This window comes from Eublepharis macularius, chromosome 9 (assembly GCF_028583425.1).
Source record: "Eublepharis macularius isolate TG4126 chromosome 9, MPM_Emac_v1.0, whole genome shotgun sequence".
In the NCBI taxonomy this organism is placed as follows: domain Eukaryota; kingdom Metazoa; phylum Chordata; class Lepidosauria; order Squamata; family Eublepharidae; genus Eublepharis; species Eublepharis macularius.
In genome coordinates this window covers 40,218,826-40,241,087 of record NC_072798.1, presented here as the reverse complement: position 1 = coordinate 40,241,087, position 22,262 = coordinate 40,218,826, and the positions used below count along the sequence as shown (strand labels likewise).

General features: G+C 39.7%; 1 protein-coding gene across 1 annotated transcript; it reads left to right on the top strand.

The window, feature by feature from the left end:
• The first annotated feature begins 45 nt into the window (after positions 1–45).
• On the top strand, positions 46–21,434 carry DESI1 (desumoylating isopeptidase 1). The gene is made up of 6 exons (XM_054988658.1): positions 46–352; positions 10,796–10,817; positions 12,098–12,167; positions 12,910–13,019; positions 15,811–15,933; positions 18,144–21,434. The coding sequence occupies exons 1-6, from the start codon at positions 262–264 to the stop codon at positions 18,235–18,237; spliced, it is 510 nt and encodes a 169-aa protein (XP_054844633.1). The 5' UTR covers positions 46–261; the 3' UTR covers positions 18,238–21,434.
• Positions 21,435–22,262: the final 828 nt, after the last annotated feature.

Here is a 22,262-nt window from a genome sequence, read left to right as displayed (position 1 = left end):
AAGCGGCGCATTCTCACAGAGGCTCAGTCACAGGCGGGCGAGCGTGTCTGTGCCGGGGGGGGCGCATGCGCAGGGGGACGTTCTCTTTTTCGATCCTCCTCTCTTTTCTGCCGCTTCTGTCAGTTGGGTTGTAACAGCAGCAATTGCCAGGGAGCCGGGGACAGCAGGAGCCGGCTTGGCTGGGCTCGTCCTTTCCGTCCCGAGCTCCTCCTTCAGGAGCTTTCCCGTCGCTCTCAGGGTTGTGCTGTAACTCTCCATGCCATGGACTCCCCTCCGATGCTGTACCCTGTGAAGCTCTACGTTTACGACCTGTCCAAGGGCATGGCTCGGCGCCTCAGTCCTATCATGCTCGGTAAGGAATGGGGGGGAAGGAAAAGAGAGGAGGCCGCCACCGCCTCAGTTTTTGTCATGTCCCGCTGGTATCTTTGCCCTTGGGCTATGGTGGGCTGGGTACTTCCGTCTCTCCTCAGGTTGGGAGGCGGGAGAAGTATGGGCTTCACTGTCTCCGCCTTAAGGTGATAGGAGGAGAGAGCCTGGTTTCCTTTTCCCCCTCTTCATCCCCATCTCAAAAGGGGGCGGGGCGGTTAGGCAGGATGCTGGGCCCACCACCATCACCTCTAGCTAGCTTGACAAGGTCAGGTTTGACCAGCCCTGACCAGCTCAGTAGGGTTTGAATCCAGTGGCGCCTCAGAGGCCAACATGATTTTTCGTATACAAGAAGAAGGGAGCTCTGACTCTTGAAACTCGTATCCTGAAAATGTTGTTGGTCTCTAAGGTGCCACTGAACTCAAATCCAGCTGTTGTTCTGCAGACCAACACAGCTACCTACCTGAAGCTGCATGTAATGGTGACAGTGACATATCTATGCCTCTCTTGATGAGCAAGGCCCATGAGCTAGGAAGAATCTCACTTTCTCTTGCTTTTGCGTGTGTATGCAAAAATGAGCGCATGTGGTGCAAAAATGAGCTATCCTCACAGATAAAGCTTGCTATTGTATACTGATTTCCCCAAAACCATAAAAGCAGTAACGGTATGAATTATTAGTAGGCCCTTAAGTAAGGTGCCTCTCCTTGTTGCAAAGTTAAAACGTGTCCTGACTCACTGTGGTGTGAAAAGTAGCTGAGCTAGCAAGGTCAATAAGAGATCATCTCTACTTTATAGCACTGAGTTTGAATAACACAATATGAGATCTTAGGTTGCAGGTCTTGATGTTGGAACTATTTTCAGTGTTGTATAGTACTGTTAGCAGTTTTAAGTTTGACATTCCAGTGTCAAAGTCACCTGTGCATCTCAATCATTGGCTCTGTTGTGTATAATTCTAAAACAGTTGTCATTAATCAGTGGCAGCAAAATTTTGTTCCTCTGCAAGGTATCATGACTGTTTTTCCCCCCCTTGTATATGTCTGCCATGAATGCTAGCTGCTTAGTCATGTCAGACTTAACAGATACTAGTTGGCATGCTGTCAGTACCCACCCCCTCTTCACTGAGGGATGATTGTTGGGGCTAAGTAATTTAAGCCTGTGTTGTGAGCCAGGAAGAAGCTTGTTTTTAAAGAGAGAGTTGTTCTTTTAATCTTGTGCAGTATATCAATCCACTTTTACTTGAAAACTACATTGAGCCTTCCTAGACATACCCCTCACTGATGTTGCTGGTATTAAGTTAGTCAAAAAGCCAACAGGCTCCCCTAGCAAAAGAATTCAGTGTTAATATTTACTAAAGTGTTCAATCATGAAAAAGTGCAAAGTGCTATGAATAATTGCAATGTTGTAAATACACAATTCAAGTACAGTCAATAAACATAGCACACTAAATTCATACAATTCATTACTATTATATACATTCAAACCATGAGTAAACTACAATCTTGTTCCAATATTAATAGCAGCAATCAAATCATCTCAAATTCCATCTCATAAAGAAGTCTTCGGTACATTCCAAAAGCATATCACAAAATCCATTCAATAGCTAAATAACCCAGTCCGAATCCAAATATATTCCAAAGTGCTGAGTGCAAAAGGCTGGAGACGGCCAAAAATCTCGTGCTCATCCCATTTGTGCAAAGATGTATCTCCTCATGAGTAGTCCAACAAATCGCTAGCAGTCTTTTTGTTTCGCTTAAGACGCTTTCTCAGGGGCTATATCATTTCCACAGAGAGAGACCATTTTCACCAGAAGTACCTAGATGGGCTTGGTAAGAAATCAGTTTTGTCATTTTAGCTTCTAGGGAGAATTCAGGCTTGATTTGATCTAGTACCCACTTATTTGTCTTTTTAACCGCCCATGGTAGCCACAAAACTCTCCTCCAGCACCACATTTCAAATGAATCAATTTTCTTCCTGTCAGCTTTCTTCACCTGTCCAACTTACATAGTAATGGGAAATACCATAGTTTGGATTATCTTGATCTTGGTTCCCAGAGAGACATCTTTATCTTTAAGAATCTTATCTAGCTCCCTCACCGCTGCTCTTCCAAGTCTCAGTCTCCTTCTGATTTCCTCCTTGCAGACTCCCTGTTGGTTGATGATTGAGCAAAGGAATAGAAAATCTTGGACAATTTCAGTTTCCTCATTGTCAGCTTTAAAATTGTGTAACTCCTCAGTAGTCATTACTTTTGTCTTCTTGATGTTCAGATGTAATCCTGCTTGGGCGCTTTCTCTTTTAACGTTCATCAGCAGTTGTTTCAATTCTTCGCTGTTTTCTGCCAGTAACGTGGTGTCATCTGCATACCTCAAATTGTTAATGTTCCTTCCACCAATTTTTACTCCAGCTTCTTCTAGATCTAATCCAGTTTTCCTTATGATATAATCTGCATAGAGGTTGAACAGGTAGACAGATAATATGCATTCTTGTCTGATACCCTTGCTAATTGGAAGCCATTCTGTTTCCCCATATTCTGTCCTGACAATAGCCTCTTATCCAGAGTACAGGTTGCACATCAAAACAATTAGATGTTGTGGCACCCCCATTTCTTTTAACACTATCCATAGCTTTTTGTGATCCACACTATCAAAAGCTTTGCTGTAATCTATAAAACACATGCTGATTTTCTTCTGAAATTCCCTGGTGCATTCCATTAACCCTCGTAAATTTGTGATGTGATCTCTAGTGCCTCTTCCTTTCCTGAATTCATCTTGAACATCTGGCATTTCCTATTCCATATATGGTAAGAATCTTTGCTGTAGAATTTTGAGCATCACTTTGTTTGCATGGGAGTGTAAGTATATATAATGAATATTAGCCTGATTATTTCTGTCCCACTGAAGTAATAAGATTTAGGGTCTTCTATGTAATAGGTACAGCTTTGTGGATAGTCTCTCAAGGTTATGATGCTGTGTGTGCTTTCTCACCTGGGAGTAAGTCCTATTGAACTGTGAGAATTACTTTTCAGTAAAGTTTCATTGGTTAGGGCTATCAGTGGGATGGAATACTACCTAAATGCTGAATTGCTAGTCTCCTCCAATTATATTATCCTGTTTAGTAAAATGGTCAGTGCAGTATTTGTGGTAGTTTAAGATTTATCCTGACTTTATACCTTAATAAAGATAACTAAATATATATAAAGACAAGCATCCTGACTGCCTCATCAACGTCCAGCCCAAACCCCTGGACCTAGAAACATGAAATTTGGGGAGAACATTCCTTTCATGATGTAAACACCCACTAAGATGAGATTTTAAGAAATTCACCCCCTAAGGAGGTAAAAAGGGGTAAAATGTGTTTTCGCAAAGGGATACAGCTTCCCTGTGTGGCTGGCTGCTGCCTGCTTGCACCCCTACCCACTGCCAGCTCAGCCACTTTTCCCTGATTGGGCCAGCCTTTCAAGGTCATTTGTGTATGCGGCCTGATTGATCCTTACCCCCAACATTCTAAACAGTCTGCAGTTGCTATTGGAAGTCATTGAATGTGTCCTGAGGTAAAATACACCTCCCAGTCTTCTCCTAAAAGTTCACTCGGGTTGCCAATCTCCCTGTGGGGCTTGGCTTGCCTGTGTGGCTGGCAGACTCCTGCCTGCTTGCGCTCCCCTCTCTCTGATTGGTCAGTTGCAGAACTCTGTGTTCTGAGGTAAAAATCAGATCAAGGAAACTGCAGACAGTTGAAGAAAGGCAGTAACTGGATTTAAAGTAGTTAAATACTGTAACGAAGCACGGGTATCAAGCTAGTTCCATTATAAAAACTGAGTTACTTTGGATAAAGGAAAGCTGCCTTTAAATCTGTGTCTATCCTAACTGCAAGACACTGTGGATATTAGAGACAAAGGAGAATGAAAAATCACTTCAACTATGTTTCCTAATAGCATCTTGTAAATATATGGAAACCAGTAGAATACAGTGACTGAAACAGGAACCATTTGTCAGCTACATGCTGATCAGGCACAAACTGATGTGCCAAAAAAGTAGAGCAGGAGTTGAGGGCATTAAGGAATACAGATGCTGTATTTACCTCTCTCTGGATCACAAGGTCTTTGTAGAGAAAAGTATTTGCTAAAGTTATCGCACCAGGATTTTATGGGCTAGTTGCTAGATTAGAATTATGATCCCTTTGGCATATGTGTGGAGTAAGCATAGGTGGCAATCAGTTGCCTTACTACTTGTCAGCATTCTTGTTATATAAAGCATTTTTCCAAATTTATCTGTTCTTTAGGACCTGCTTTTCCCTCTCTATTGGTCCATAGGAGGATAGGGCTCCTATACTATTAATAAGTTGTATTTCAGTAGATTCAGCTTCCTGTGCAGAGATGATAATACTGCAATGGCCAAACTCTGTCTTCCTGATAGCTTTTTAAAGATATAGGTCTCTTGTGAATCTTGTTAACCTATGTGTTACTATATTGTCAAATCTGTCGCGTATGTAGAGTATAAATCCAATAAATGGAGTCTGTTTTCTTTCTGGACAGTCCTAATTAAATATTTGTGTTACACAAATATTAAAGAGTCGTGTACTAGCTTTCCTTTTGTGGAAGCATTTGTCTTATCCCATTTAATCCCCAAAATTTGGGGTGGATTATAGATTTTAAAAAGAAAAAATCTTGTTAGGCATGGGACAATGGTGACCTTTAATTTGTACTCTCATATCACATAGAAAGACTTTAACATACTGTTGACATAATGATGTTGCTAGTTGTGCAACTTTATCAGTCGTGATGGGGTATATCAGTACTGACGGTCTTTTAGGTCTTTTGTGTGCATCCAAAACTTTATTTGACTACATTTTAGTCTTTGAGCAAAATTTCCACTTGTACATTTTCAATGACAGTTCCATCACATACTGTCCATATATAATAGAGAGGGGAGATATGCTTCTGTTAATTGCAGCTGTTTGTTTTTTGGCTTTTTTAATGGCTAGATGTCTACCTGATGCAGGACAGAGAATGTACAGTCTCCAGCAAATTTGGGCACAAAAGGTGCCCATAGTAATTTACCAACTTTCCACGCAAAACTCACAATAGCAAAAAATTCTTGAGTGCTGGGAAAATGCAATATACTTGTAACAAACTGCAACTTTTAAGGAAGGTGTCTGGAGAATGCAAAAGAAGAAGAAGAAACAAGTGTATTGTTATCCCAAAAAATGTCCCCACCAAAATTGTGTCCAAAAGGCCATTCCACATAATGACTCTAAGCCATTTGGATTTTAGGTACTTCTAGTGAAAAGAGGAATGCTGGTGTCGCAGCTTTCCACCCCCACCCACACACAAATATCTGGGGAAGGCAAGAAACAAGAATAAGCTTGCATGAATCTGCAGTGCATAGGCAAAAGCTTATTCAGTGTGTGGGAGGTGCTTATATTCTGTAACTGCTGTATGAAGTGCCTATTGTGACACATTCATTGGTCACAATGACAATGCATACTTCCAGTTTAAATATGAGAGTGCAACAGGGGAAAAGGTCTAAGAGGTAGGTGAGAGGACCTTGATCCCAAGAAAAACCTGAATTTTTGGAAACCCAAACGTGATATATAATTCTCTTTGCAAATGAAAGAGAAATTATTTTAGAGTATTTTGAAACATTTTTTTCTGATTTCAAGACTATACAGCATTCGTGACTAATACAGCATTTTCTTGACCCATTGTATTTTGATAATAATTCTTATTTTCAAGGTGCTCTGTGCTCTTACAAAGAATCATTCTGATTTTCCTTTATCTCTAAAGTTTGCAGATTCATTTTTGAAACATAGGCAACTGAATATTTTTATTCAAAATGGCAACTATTCTTCTGGTTCTCAGGCATAACTACTCATTTCAGATGAAGATTCTTTGTTTAATAAGGTCACCAACCTCCAAGTGAGACCTGGAGAGCTCCCATAATTACAGCAGTTTGGAGGGTGGACTCTATGGCATCATATCCGTTCTGTGGACCCTCCCTCCGCAGGCTCCACCCCGAGATCTCCCAAGAATTTACCAACCTGGAGTTGGCTACCATGTGCTTAACTATGAGTCAGCTATGTATCTAGCAATATATTATAGTTGTGTGCAAATACTGTACATTTCTAGTATGTTTGCAGTTGTATTGGGCTGTATCCTACACCATATGCAGCTAAAGGCAATGTGTTCTGTTGGTGCAAGGCACACTTTGTCAATACTGTTCTTGTGTAAGTGTAATATGCGGTGCCAATAGAACATACCATCCTTAGTTGCACTCAATGATAGAATATATCCCAGAATTTTTATTTAATATCTGTGCTTTAGTGCTGGTCAACAGAAGCAGTGTTTTTCGTGCCTGTTCAAAAGCCATATGCAACAATAGATATCTGAGAAGAGGGAATTTAAAATTATAAAGTTCTAGCATTTAAAATAAACGTCTGCACACTGGTGTGGCTTTTATATGGCTGATGTGCATTTTTACTATTTCTCAATCCAACAACTTGCTGTTAAATTTTAGAATTTTGTAAATATGGATTAGCATTCCAGTAGAAAACTTTCAATAAAGCTGCAACTTGTGTCAGAATCTGAACCTGATAAACTCAGATCAGTAACTGTAAGTGTAAAACATCAAATGCCCAAAACTTGGTTTCTAGTTTTATGCAATGGTTATGGCCAACAACCTCTTCTTCCATACCCGACCCATTTCTGGTCTCCTGGTGCACCATTTGCAGGTTTAATTGCAGCACTAATACTATGTTACAAGTTATGACACTAGAAGAGCAGGTGCTGCACATGACTGAACAGTTGATTGGTTTTTGTATTTTTGCTGTCTTGCATCAGGCTCTAAATCTAGTTGTTTGTATATGGAAAATTTTCGTTGTCGTTTTTTAAAGTAATATTGGCACAATTATTTGGGGTATGCCTTTAATTAAACCTGATGTTCGAGCAAAATTTATTTATAAAAATTTCTTCAGCTGCTTCCTGTTACTCCTTAAATCTTAGTCAATAAGTACTTTCAGATTACTCATGAAACATTTCAACAACCCCAAATTACCAAGGGTGGTAATGTTTGTAAGGTTCATTGCTTTCTATCTCTGTTACAAAATCACAGTGCATTCCAGTCCTAATATTCTTTTTTTTCTGACATGGAGATTAACACAAAAATGGGTGGAGGACATCTGAATGACATAGGTGCATCATAAAGCCAAGGGTCTGAGGGAGAAGGACGCTTGGAGAGCTCTGCCCCTCCCCACCCTAATTCCTCATTATAAATCATCATAACAGAACTTTAAATCAAAAAAAGGAAAAGAATATGCATAAACAAAATACAGAGATAAAAAAACAAAGTCAAACATTTCTAAAAGGCTACAGGACTTCTTCCCAACCTTGCAGCAAGCAGCAGAGAAGGAAAGCAAGATAACTAAAATGGTGGATGAAAACAACGGAAGTAAGAACAATTTACCTATCTCAGCCGATCCAATGCTTATCAAATTATTCACCAATATGGAACAAAAAATAATAGATAAAATGTCAATCTTACTTCAACCTCTTAAAGAACAACTAGCAGAAATGAGAACGGCTTTAGGCAGAGCAGCACAAATTGCTAACCAAGTGCTAGTTTTAAGCACGTTGCTGGGGTCTGAATTAGCTGTGTTGCAACAGGAGAACAAACAACTTCAAGAAAGAATTTTACATATGGAGATCTCGTCAAAACAATCAAATCTTAAATTTAGAAACTTTGAGGAGCAAACAACTTTAAATGTGGATCGGCCCTCCTTTCTAGAGTCATGGCTGGTACAGCATTTCCAGCTTGAAAAGGGAGCAGCCCCATTAATCACAAAGGCTTACCGTCTGGGAGCACAAAAAGATTCAAAAATTTAAAAACTCAGAGATATTCTAGCTACAATTCCAGACTGGAAGACGAGTAAAATTCTGGAGATAGCAAGAAATAAAGGCTCAATCCCATATAAAGGATCACAAATCCAAATACTCACAGACTTGCCATCTACAGTTTTTTTTAAAAAGAAGAGCTTAGATCCGCAAAAGCATTGAGAAAAGCTCAAATGGATTAATCATACGAAACTTAAAGTAAAACTACAGGACACCATCTACCAAGCTATAGATCAGGAATCTGGAAGGCTACTTTTGCAGGGCCTTGGCATTGAGACTCCTATGATCTGCGAAAGAACCATACAGAAAAGAAAATTGCTTAATCTCCTATCACCTTGTAATGGAAGCAAGACTTTAGTGAGACCCAACTAGCAAGCAAAAAACAAACTGATATAAAAATCTAAATTGGGAGCAAACCAAAATAATCTGGAAAAATGTTATGATGGTATAATGTATAAATCTTGTATAAGAATAGAGGTATGGGGGTGGGGAGCAGAGCTCACAGTTAGGGCCCCCAGTTATTTTTAACAGTTCTCCTCCCACGTTTGGTATAAGAAATACCAATAGTCTATAGGGTGTTACTCTAGGGCTACAGAGAACTGTTTTGCATGCAAATTTAAGTTAATCTAGTTTATAGTTTATTAATTAAGTTAAAACCCCTATTATTCAATCAACATAGACATTAGTATCAAGGGAAGAAGAGGAGATAGAGTTGAGAGAGGGAGGGGGGAAGAGAAGGAGGGGTTATTTTATAAGGTTTATAAGGATTCTACTAATGGTTACAAAATTACTATTTTTTCTATTACTATCTGAATTTGATCTACAAAAGGTTTGACATTATAACAATACCCATTTAATCATAATGATAAAAAACTAACTTTAAATAATATCTTTATCAATAACCTGATCATCAACTAAAAAGAAATACAATCATTTTATGTTTATATAAAGAATTTTCAATAGTAATGTCAGGTCTTAAGATATCATCCAAGAAAAAGCAAGGAAAAAATACTCTTTAGTAATTCATAGATAAGAACCTTTATTTGAAATCTAAAGATGAAACGCTCATTTGTAAGAAAACATATTTGATCTCATTATATGAAAACCATCTTTAATATATGTAATAGAAGATTTATTTGACATCACTGTATAATAATTATCTTTTTTAGACTTGTAACTGTTTATTAAGCACAACTAAATAAATACTTGAAAATGAGGAAAAAATAAAGCCAAGGGTCCCATGTATCAAAAGCAAAATAGTAGCCATTTTCTGAACCAGTTACTATACTCTGGACAAGAATGATAATTGGTCTTGGGATCAAAATAGGCATGATATAGGATGTGCCAACGTTATTATTATTAATATATAAAAGCAGCCAAGGGATGGTCACATTCTGAACAGGGTGGTGTGGGTTAATCATTCTCCCTTCCCATCTGTACTCCATTTGAAGGCCACTCAGAAATTTCTCTTGGTACAAAATGCAAGCAGCTCAGCCACTGTCTGGAACCAACTGCTTAGCACATAGTACTGTGTTCTTGAAACTGCTACATTGATCTCTGTTCTGTCTTTGACTTCAGTTCAAGGTGTCGGTTCTTACTCTTAAAGGCCTTCATGACCGGGGACTCACATACCCAATGGACCATCTTTTCCTAGCTGCTCCTGTGCAGCAGCTCCAATATCCGATTCCTCAGTAATTTTTCTTCTGTTCCCTTGCTCATACATATGAGAATTTCCACTGCCTGGTCTGTCACAACAGTAGCTCCTGTTTTATGAAACTGTCTTCCAAACTTCCCCCAAATCACCATCATGCAACTTTTTGCATTTGCTCACCAAAAAATGTACTAGCCTTCCCATGTGTTCAGCTAAATGGCAGCATGCTGCTGCTCTGAAAGGAAAAAAGAACCTTCTTGAAGCTTACAGATATTATTTAGCCTGGTTGTCTGGAAACTATACTTACATGCTGCAGGTACACAGGATTGCTAAGAGGTCTGGAGAAAAACATCCTGTACATTTAATGAAGTTTAATGTGTAGAAATGGGCAGTTGAAGCTTTTCAAGGCAAGGAGGTAAATATCACCTGGTAAAACATCCCATTAAGCTTCTATTAAAGGGCAGGACATTTTTTTTCCTCCAGGCAGTTGGCAGCACTACAGGTAAGTCACTATTTCCTAGTTTGCTCTAAGAACATTATCCTTTGGATAATTTTAGGACTTGAAGCATCTCTTTTGTGGAGGGAAAGTGTAGTAAGCATCTTGAAGCATCTCTTTTGCAGAGGGAAAGTGCAGTAATATCAAAAACAAGTTGTGCCTCCTCTTTAGGAAGCCTGACACAATTTATATCCTGTTAGTCATAACCTTCAAGGATAAGAGCAGGACTCATTACTTCCCATTCAATATCCATAGTGCTGAATTTGCTAAAGGGGGGAAATGTACAATTTTCTCTGTTCTTTTATGGATTCATTTCATGCTGTAGCTTGCCTGTAATGCAATTTGAATTAATAGTTGAAAGGTACTAAGTAAGCTCCTGTTTTCTGTCTTACATATACAGGGAAGCAGCTGGATGGCATCTGGTGAGTAACCAGAATTATATGAAATGTGCTCATTATTATATTACTTATTCACAAAGTACTGTACTGACCTTAAGATAGGCTACAAGTGAAACATTTTACCTGTTTCTTTCCTATATTGGAAAATGCTGTCTCAGTTCTGGCAATTATTTGTGTTATACCTAAGGCTGCCAATGGGCTTGGAGAAAAATGTCCTGCCCTTTTAATGGAGGCATAATTTGTAGAAATGGGCAGGTGAAGCTTTTCATGGTATGAAGGTAAATCATACTCCCTGGTGATAAATAAAAATAAAATCCTATTAAGCCTCTATTAAAGAGACAAGACATTTTTTTTCTACAGGCAGTTGACAACTCTAATTATAACCCAAAATATATGGTGAATGCCACAAAAAAAGCATAGAGCCTTGTTCAGTGATAATGATTTTTAATTTTGGTCCTTGAACATACAAAGGTCTAAAGCTGCCTTCTACAAAGCCAGCAACTCTGTATTGCCTACTCTGGTTGGAGGCTGGCAGCAGCTCTTCATGGTCTCAGGTTTTTCCCAGCACCTGCCACCTGAGACCATTTTATATGTTGATGTAATGGATTGAAACTGGAACCATCAGCATGCTCTATCCCTGAGCCAAACTAGCAGATTAAAGTATAGAACAGATTATTTATTTGGTAAAGTTAAAACTGCTATGTTTAGTCTGATTTAAAACCTCTTTGATTTGGTCAATAATTAAAATGATTAATAAAAACACTTAGAAAACTATCAGTTGCTACCTTAGAAGAAGAAAAATTTTCCTCGCTAATGGGAGGGTGTATGCCTCCTCTGAGATGGTGTCTGATGTGACATTTGTTTATTTATTAAAAAAACAAATAAAATAAGGGGAAAACATTATCTTATTCATAATCACACTTATCTTATTCATGTTTAATTAAAAAGTATATGAAACTTAACCAGTTAATTAGCTAGACTTCATATGAGTAATTAAGACTTCTTTAATTGGTGAAGACCCTGTATAAAATACAGTGAAACAGACCCTCCTGTTTTCAATTGATAATTCCTCTGTGTAGTTTAATGTGCGACACAAATAGTCACAATAGTACTTGTTGAAAGGTGGACAGAAGATGCTATCCAAAATCAGGTGAGAATCTGTGTTTGGTTTTTCCCATTAACTTTGCTAAAGTATTTGGTTTAGTAATATCCCGTGTAAGAGATTTTTATGATTTTTATTCATGATCCTATTTAATCTCTGTTCTCAAATTGCTTTCCCCCTGGTCCCCTTTCTCTCCTCACAGGCACACTTCCATAATTGTCCACAGGGATGAGTTCTTCTATGGAAGTGGTGGGATCTCCAGTTGTGCGCCTGTAAGTTTTTAAAATATTTTTAGAATTTATGTTTTACTCTACATCTCCTTGTAGGTTGTTGCTTTCTGTATCTCAGAAAATTGGCAAGTAAATGGGATATTTAGTGAAGCATTGCCAATTCATAAATATTCAGTGGACCATGCTTCAGAACTTTGATAGAATGACTTCTTGTGTGTGTGGTGCAGTTTTCTAAATTTGGAATAGACTTTGCATTTCTTGTATCACAATACCATATACCCCCATTAGATAACCAGTGCTGGCTCACAAGAGTTGTCCAATATGTTTTTGGCAGGATAAAATTTACTTAATTTTTTCCAGTACTATGTCTTGGGGTGGGGGTGAAGCAGAAGTTTCCACTTTCTTATTTTGTACATGCCCATACTGGCTTCCTTTCACCTCTGTTTTTTGGTGTATATTGAAGTTGCAGGGAGGTTTAAATAGTTTATCCTAACAGCTGACTGAGCTGAGTTCTGAAGTCCCCTATGCCCACAAAAATAATCAGAGTAGAAACAAAAGTTCATCTCTTTCCTTCCTTCTATTCCAGTTCCAAAGTTGGGGGTATGTGAGGATTGTTTTGGAACTTGCCCAATAGTAGAAAATACTATTATATTGGCAATATGGTAGTATTAGCAACTTCTTTGGGACACAGAAAATCAGTTCCCTTGATACATTTTCCATAAGACTCTGACTGAGCAGGTCTGAAAATATTTATTTAACATCTTCTGGGATGTAAATTACACAGGGTGGGACATTGCTTGGACCTCCAGATTCTATTGTAGACCTGGGATGCACAGAAGTTACAGAAGATCTCTTCCTGGAATACTTGGCTTCATTGGGGGAATCCATATTCAGGTAAGAGAATGCTAAGAATGATTCAGTAGAAGGAAGACTTCTTGGTACAGATTTCACAAGCATGTTCTTCTTTTGAAAACACTTTTTTTGAGAGCCCTATAGCTATACGGTTCTACAAAAATATTTTTTAAAATATGGTTTTATGGAGGTGCTTCAGAGTTCATGTTGAAATAATTTTCTACAAACTGTGTTTCCTTATTTTGCTTCATGTTGTATGCTACAGATTAGGAGGAGAAAAAAAGCAAGAGTCCAGTAGCATCTATAAGACTAACAAAATTTGTGGTAGGGGATGACCTTTCGTGAGCCACAGCTCACTTCTTCAGATACCAGATTTGGAGGGTCTAATATTTATGAATGGGGATGGAGGTGGAGTAGGAATAGGCAGCCCTCCCAGTGATTTTTAGGCTGTTTGGAAGCAGGCAGCCTGTGGCACTCTTGTTAGGGGGAAAAGGGAGAATTGAAAAGACTGTTGTTTACCATCCCTAACAAAAACACCCTAGAAAGATTTTTCTATAGTCTAACAAGGCTGAGACTTTGGGACTTTGTTGAAAGGCTTGGGAACGTGACTTTGACCCTACTTGACATGCTCCCAGTACTCCACTGGGAGAGAAGGAAGGTGAGAAAAAAATCTGCTTACCAAATCATCAACCTCTATAAGGAGCTCCAGGGCCAGGTCTTCCCATTACCTTCAAAGCTCAGGATCGGAGAAGTCTGTCCTATGAGGAAACTACCCTATAAGCAAGCTCCTTACCTGATCTCTCTCCCAAGTGCCATGGGGTCAAATCTCCTTAGGCTGTATATCCCACTTTAGGAGTATTTAAAAGAAAAGGTCTGTGCTTCCCCACCTCCCATTTTCAATAGGGTTGTCAACAGGCCTGGGAAAAAATTGACCTGTTCCTTTAATAAAGGCTTAATGTGTGGAGATAAGTAGCTGAATTTTTTCGGCGCAAAGGTATAAATAACATCCCATTAAGCCTCCATTAAAGGGATAGGACGTTTTTTCCTCCATAAAGTTGGCAACTGCACTCTTCAAAACACACACACACACATACACACACACACACACACACACACAGAGCGACTTGCCTAAGGCTGAGCAATTCTGTTTTGTAAGGAAGCATCTTCATAGGACTGGTAGAAGAGCAAGATCTTTACCTGTCCTCTTATACCAGAGCTATTGGGCAACTTCCCAATGGGGCTAAATTGCCAACTTGAGGACTTAAAGGGTCCAGTTGCTGTTCAAAGCTGGAAAACTAGCAATCAGCCTCTTTGAAACTTCAAAATGCAGTCTTATACTCAAATTGTTTCACAGAGCTGGGGTGGGAGGGGAGGAGCTAGCTCAAAACAAACTGCAACGTGTGTACTCAGTTGTACTGAGCCAACCATAACACAAAGCACAACACTGATTGATTGTCTTCTATATGGTCAGGTACTCTTTGAAATATAATTTGGAACACTATCTCTGTTTACACAGCTTTGGGCTGTCCTGTGCCAAAGCACAATCTTTGAGGTTTTCTTTCCCTGCCTCATTGCTGAGGAGCAGAGTGTCTTAAAACTTACTTTAAAGAGAATTATCAACATCAAGGAGAATTGTGCATTCTCCCTGTACTGAAATAGTTCAAATGTGCTGCAGAGATGTGTGATTGTGCAAGAAATCAGCAAAACAGCCATCCTGCAGACAAGGTGGGCTCACTTGACTGTGCCGTTGCTTTTAACAGTTAGGATACTCAAAGGCCACAAAAAGGGAGAGGTTAGGACCTAAGGACAGGCTGCCAATGCAATCTTTATTATGATGTATGTGAACTTAGGATTTCTGCACCAGCACTTTTTGTTGTTGATCACATTTTGCCCATCTTCAGAGCATTGTAGCTAGAACCACTCAAACGGAACTCTCTGTGGCACTTGTGTTTTCGGAAACATGCTGTAGATCCAGCTGCAGGCTAAATCAGTTTAGAACTAACCTGTGCTATGTTTATGCAGTTTCTACACTCCAGTGTATGGTGTTAACTACATGTTAAACCCTGCATGCCGAATTTGTGTGTTTTCCTTCCGTTTTTCTTAATAGCTGTTTTGGGAGGGAGGGTTTCATGTAGAAAAGCAGTTGTGGGGAGAGGTATGCTTAACACTTTCTCTACAAATCGCTTCTTGGCTCTAAATTGCCAGTCTCAGCTGATGGGTTTTTTTAGACACTCAAACCCCCTTTTTCTCCTTAATTGGGACCCAAAGCAGCTTATGATATCATTCTCCATGAATCCAGTTATCCTCATAACAACAGTCCTTTGAGTAGATTAGGCTAAGAGAGAGAGGGACTGGCCTAAGGTCACCCAGCAAGTTTCCATGGCAGAGTGGAGATTTGAACTTGGGTCTCCCAGATCCTAGTCTAATAGTCTGACCTCTAAACCACGCTGGCTATTTGGGCCTCTACAGGACCCAAAATGTTGGCAAATATGCATTTTGAATGCTAGGGGACTGGGAGATTCAGAGCCGAAAAGCTGCAGGCAGAAAAAGGATTAAACAGCCCCTAGTATCTACTTTTCCACTCAAAATTGTTCTCTCCTAAAGCTGGTATTCTTTTATTTTAAAAATTGCATATTGGTTCCAGTGTGCAAACTTGCATGTGATGTGTAACTACCCTCTGATTTGAGTGCTTTGAGGCTTACTGGTTTTTATGAACACTGTCCAAGCTGTTTTAAAGACTTTTTGAATGGAAGGTGATTGTTCTCTGTTACTGATTTGTGGTCTTTCTTGTTCATTCTCTTTCCTGTGTTTGGACTTTTCTTTGGGGCTACAGAGGAGAATCTTACAATCTTTTTGACCATAACTGCAATACATTCAGCAATGAAGTGGCACAGTTTTTGACAGGGAGGAAGATCCCTTCCTACATCACTGATCTTCCATCTGAAGTCCTTGCAACGTGAGTAGAGCTCCTGCTGATAGGTGTTGTGCAGCACTCTTTAGAACAGCAGTAGGCAGTCCCTTGCACACGTGTCAACAGCAACACACTAGGCCATTTTGCTCAGCGTGATCTCTGCCACCAACCAAGGCACTGCTTTGGCTAGCAGTGCAGGAGAAAGCAGCAGGCATGGCTTATGCCCATCATTACCTCTCAGAGCTGCACAGCCATCAGCAGAGTCCCAAAGATGTTGGCAGCCTTGCTGAGGCTTGGCTTGCTCCAAGTGTGTCTGACCAAGTATAACTGTTCTCTTGTCTCATCTCCATTTTATTTGCTGCCACACATCTTCAGAGTATTTGGGCCAAAAAGGTTGCCTTCCTCTGCTTTAGAATGTATAGTGTTAGAATGTGTAGTCTTAGCTTCATAAATGATTATACCCAGAGTAAATATATTAATGTGAGCAGGTGTGGCTTTTTAGGAATTATTTGGTAATGGCACTGATTTTATTAGCTTAGTGTACTGACATGTCCTTGAGACTGGCTACAAGCAAAGGATATTTTAATGGGGCAATCTGGCTTCCTTAGTCATTAATGCTTTTTAAAAGCTGTCATTTTCGAGTCTTGAGCTCCATTTTGAAACCATGAGCAAGCATTCTAGTAGGGAGGGGGCACCCAAAAATACCCTTATGTGAGTGATTTTTAGACTGTTTCTCCCACATCAATGAACTTTGTGAAAACCCTGCAGTGACTGAGAGAGAGCCTTGATTACATCATGGGCAAAGCTCATATAAGAAGTTCTTCCTTGAACCTGCTGTCAGGAATATTGTCACTCTGCATTCCTGTCAGCTAAGACTAGACTGGCTGCTCAGACATTCCAAGCAGATGCTTGGCAAAACATTCCTGGAGATGCAGAACACTCTGGGTACCCTCTGCCTCAGTATGTCTGCCTCACCATGGCAGCTGAAAGAAGAAGATGCAGTATCTAGCCTGAAGAGAGCTATTCAGGGCCCCTTACAAAGTCAAAAGATGCCAAAGCATACAACCACCTGTTTGTTTCATTTAATGAATTTATGTACTCACACTCAGTTCTTTTTCAGCTATGAGAGTTTATAACAGCCAAGGAAAGTATGTTTATAAAATCGAGTTCACTACTTTTAATAATAAATGTAAAATATCAGTAACAGACAAAATGGTTAAAACCAGCATCTACAAAAGAAAATAAACAACAAAGTTGGCAATGGCTGCTGCAAAAAACAATAGACAATAAAATGCATAAAGCTAATCATGTGAGAAAATCCAAGCAAGTAAAAATGGAGCCAGAAAGACATCAGTTTTGGTACTAGGCAGAAGGTTACGGGAAGGGCATTCCATTATAAGGTGCCACAATAGAGACCCACCCCCCTTTTAGAGGCCACCTAGCTGACCTGTCGGGGTAGAGGTACACAGAGTGGGGCCTCTGGGCATTAGTAACACAGGAGCTGTCCATACAGAACTCTACACTGTTTGCAGCATTCAGTGGAAACCAGGGTGTAACTTTTAGCTTCTGGGCAGCTGCCACTGAAGCAGTGCAACCTGTGAGGAATGCTACAGCACCCGCTGCAAATTTTTCTGCACTCCCCCACCCTTTATTGCGTTCTGTATCTGCCTGGTATGGGTAAATTATCTTGAACAAATTCAGTACTATCCCTGACTGTGAAGAAATCTGTCTCATGTCACCAGGAAAAGTAGACAAAATGTGGGAAAGAATTCTTTCATGACCCTCTATTTCAGTTGATATGGCAAGTGAGGGCCATTCTGACCCTCCTTCCTGTCTATTTGCTATGCAGATGGATGAGATGCTGTCATGGGTTCTGCTATCTGTGTATATTGCTTACAAGGACTGGCTGCACTGAAATGGTACATGTCAGGTTGAATTCAGCCAGCATTTCCACTGGTGAGAAAGAGAGCAGGGGTTTCCCTTGGCCCACCAAAAAAGCTGTGCTGGGCGTCACGGGACCCACATGGACAAAAGCTCTGTGGAGCAGAGGCTGTATTAAAGAAGGCAATTAAGTGAAATTGAGTGAAAAAGCTGTCTGTATCTCCATTAATCCTCTAGGTATATCCTTAGTTGTTTTTCGCTTTTGTCCAGAAAAGGCTTAGTTCAATTTTGGTTGGGAAATTATTTGGGTATAGAGTGTTTGGAGAACTTAAATGTACTCATCTTTTTCTTTTTCATCTTCCTTACTGCTTCAGACCCTTTGGACAAGCTTTAAGGCCTCTCCTCGACTCCATCCAAATCCAGCCACCTGGAGGAAACACTTTCTGCAGACATAATGGACAGAGCTAGCAGATATGGTGGAAAGTGCCTCCATTCACCAGGCTTTTCCTTTTAAAACCCAAATGTACCAGATTCCTATTTTATGATTTCATGCCAGAGTTAACAGCAAGAGGGTGTTCCAGACTGTCCAGCAAAAGTAGTTACTGGATTGCATGTGATATGCTGCCAAGGTGGGCGGGTGGGACTGGTTATAAAGTCATATGCCATTACATCTATTTGCTAAAGTTATTTTTTTTTGCCTTGGTTCACTTCTGATGCTTTTAAAATTATTCCATGCTAAGAAATTGGAGAGTAAAAGCCCCACCACAACACTTAGAGTAAGATGGGGGGCACGAAGTAGCCCTAGCCATTTCTTGGCAAACTGGCTTATCTTTGTTAGCTTTGTAAGTATACGTCTTGCAATATAGCATTCTAGTTAATGCTAGCCCAGTGTTAAACTTGAATATTGTTTTGTGCTACCTGCAGGAGGGAGCAAAGTTTAAAATATTCACTGTGAAGTAATTTTATGAGAATTGTATTTTAAATTAACAAGTGGACACAAACTCCATGACAAATGATTGGATGGCTTTATAATCCGGCATATGAGTGACTGCAATCAGTTTTTATTGATTGCCACCTATCTCACAGTACTTCAGCTGGACTGGAAACCATGTGTGAATTCTCCAGTGTCGGGGAGAATCGTCCCTGCAATTCATCCATAGCTGTATGTGAAGCAACCTTTGAATCTGACAACTTTAGAATTGAAATCTTTATCACTCTAAGTAGTTTTTCCTCCATGTGATGAAGGAAAATGTGGCAACTCTACCATTCTGTTATTTGGACACATGCCTTCTGTGATGCCACAATCCTTTCCATGTGAAAGTGAGGCAGATACTGCAGGTAGTCTTAAGTTTTATGGTGGTCCATAGGCTGTTCAAGCTAGCTGGTAGCCACACTGGAAGTAACCACCGAAAATCAAAGTTAGCATCTACTATTTGAGGGAAATAGGGTGTCTGAATAAAATTTTCTTCTACATTTTATATAAATGATACACTACTTTTGTACAGTTCCCTTAGGAAATGTGTTGGCACTCCATCATCCTCCAAGAACCTTCAGAAAATGTGGGTCAGCTATGCTGGGCTAGGAACAAAGGATGATTATAATGTGCCATCTTTTCCTTGTAATTATCTCTCTGCTTTACCTTATCCCTGATGACCATGTTCAGGGAAATAACATGGGGCAACGGCAATTAGCCTTTGTGAATCCTCACAGAAGAGACATCATAACTTTGTCCCAGATGCAGCCTGCCCCATTGTATTGGATATTAATTCAGTTAATTTGGAATTCTTAGGCCTTGATGATGCTCCAAAAAGATGCACAGCAAATGCTATGTTTGCTCATAGCTGACAGGATGGGAAGATCATTTTGTTTCTACTCAGAGATTATAATCACTTATGTCCCATAACATGACAGCATTGTTCTGTTACGTATGAGAATAAAAGGCAACTTTAGCAAGGTAGCCAAATTGTAATCTGTGATCACCCTCATCCTATCTGTTCTTTGAATGATTGTAAAGTGACAGGAGAAAATGCAACCTCTTCTCTAGTTGTTGTGGGATAAAAGTGGGCTGTTGTTTGCAGGAACAAGCAAGAGAGGATGATGCATGAAGAGACTGGATCATGAATAAACTGATGGAGGAATTAACATAGTGGTGGCATCATCTCTTGCTACCTTGACCCTTGGATGGGATCTCCAGGTGGCAATCTGACAACCCAATGCCTTTTCTACTCTGGTAGCATTTTATACCAATTTCGGTAGCTGTCGCTTTATAAGAATGAATAACATGAAATTTGTTCCTGAATGTTCTTAATAGGTTGTTTGCTTTCTTTTCATGATAAAGGAGAGGAACAGCAGAAGTAGCACCTTTTAAAAATGTGTCCTGTTGAAGTTTATTGAAGCACAGAGTAACTCTCTCTTCAGAAAGTTCTTCCTTACTTACAGCCTGGTCCAAAACGCATTTACTTCCAAGAATGCTCCACTGAGTGCCAAACAATACACTCAGGTTTTTAAAGAGTTGGATCCAGATTCCCTACAGCCACACAGCAGCTGTGGGGAATGGCTTTTTAAGATAAAGGAGAGCCCCAAATGGGCTCAAAACACCAAGGCAGGAGGAGGAAGTGCTCCTGTCTTCCTCACAAGCCTGTTTTTGCTGCTCTGCAAGGAGTATTCTGTGCATCTGTGGCAGCAAAAATGGAGAAATAACTCCCCCAGCAATGTTTCAGGCTTGGGAGGGAAAGCAGGAGCCCTTCTTCCCCCCATCCTGGCACTCCAAGCCCATTTGGGACTCTCCTTTATTTTTTAAAAGCCATTCCCCACAGTTATGCTGTGTGGTTGCAGGGAAACCAGACCCAACTCTAAAAACCTGGATGTGTAGTTTGGCCCTCTGTTAATGGGTTATTCTATTGAGTAACTATGTCTAGAGCTTAGAAATGCCAAATTTTTCTTTCTTTATATGTCTCAACCATTCCTGTTTTTTGTGTGCCTTTCCCCAGCTGACTAGTCCATCTGGCCAGGTAGAGAAATGCAATGTCCTGGAACTTACTTGATCACCTTCTTAGTATTTTCTTTCCCTCTACTTCAGGATTGTATATCCTGATCCTTGTATATCTACTTGGAAGCAAGGATTCTAACTCTCCAGAAAATGTGTAAGATTGCAGAATTAGACTTTTTTTAGTAGGACTGGAAGAAAAGGATGAGATTATGGAACCTAATATCTGTCCTCTCTAATGTTTCTGCTAAAGAGATGAGGCTTTTGCTGTTGTGTAATAACTGTTGGCTCTGTTTTAACATGTGTGCAATACCAATTTGAGCCTTTGAAACCATGGGAGTCCTAGAAGAAAACTAGCTCTCCATTCTAGGGTAGATGATAACTGTATGTGCCCTCTACTTGTTAACATAGTTGAGTGTGGGTGTTCAGCATCCAAGGGGCTGATTGTACCCAGCATTCTACTCAGTCACATGTATTTATAAGTATATAGAAGTATAATATGTGTATATGTATGTAAATTGACTCACTTCCCACTTGAAGTGGCTGGCAATGGGCAGGGGGAATACATAAGCAGCTCTCATGAGAGAGCAGAAGCTTGACCCAAATGATGGGTCTGTCATATTTCTGGGGATTCCTTTTTGCCATTTTATATTAAAATAATAAAGCCTTTTGGCAGAAACTTGTCTGTTTTTTGTATTCAGCTATTTCAGCTTTATTTCTTCACATTGCATCTGTTGATTCACTTTTCTCCCAACCTGCTTATAGTATATGTTGTAATGTAAAGCACCAGTTGTCATGTTTTGCAGTTGTCTTGCTACATATATCTGGGGCTTAACCTCCAAAGTTTTTGACTCTGATGCTCTTCTAGCTGGTAATTAAGCAGTCAGTTATGTTACCTCTAAACCTCCTAGTGCAAGTACATAAATAAAACTGCAAAATGAAACAAACAAAAAAGATAAATGAAGTAACACTCCCAATTGATTTGTCCCACTTATTTAGGCAGAACTCTAAGTGATTTATTACATTGAATTACCACTCGGTGGAAATACAGCATGTTGGTCTTAATTCACCTTGCAGCTTGGAATTTAGCCATCAGTTACACACACGGTTATATGTCTAATATCTGACAGCTGCTTTTAATAAGGTAAACCAGTTCAGGACTGGAACGATTTTCAATGGATAAACTGTGTCGGTGCTTAACTCTTTCCTCCACCTGCCTATTTTCCCATTCCTACCCTGAACCATGTTTACTTTTGTGGGGTTACAAATGCATACTTATCCTAATATTTCACAATATTTCTGCATGTAGCCAAACAATGAAGGTGATTACAGCTCATAAAACAAACTGTCTGCTTACAATTTATTCACTGATACATTGCACTCCATCATACAGTTCCTTCGAGTCTAAGGTAATTGGTCATTTTCAAACTGCTTTGTTTTTTGTTTGTTTTTTTAAACATGACTTTCCCTTACCTATAGGAAAAAGTCTTTTGATATCTTTGAAGAA

Bases quoted from the DNA above. Each gene is read 5' to 3' on its own strand.
- DESI1 (XM_054988658.1), top strand. From the start codon at position 262: ATGGACTCCCCTCCGATGCTGTACCCTGTGAAGCTCTACGTTTACGAC. The intron at 12,168-12,909 runs GTAAGTTTTTAA...TAAATTACACAG, and splicing joins GGATCTCCAGTTGTGCGCCT to GGTGGGACATTGCTTGGACC. The intron at 15,934-18,143 runs GTGAGTAGAGCT...TTACTGCTTCAG, and splicing joins CCATCTGAAGTCCTTGCAAC to ACCCTTTGGACAAGCTTTAA.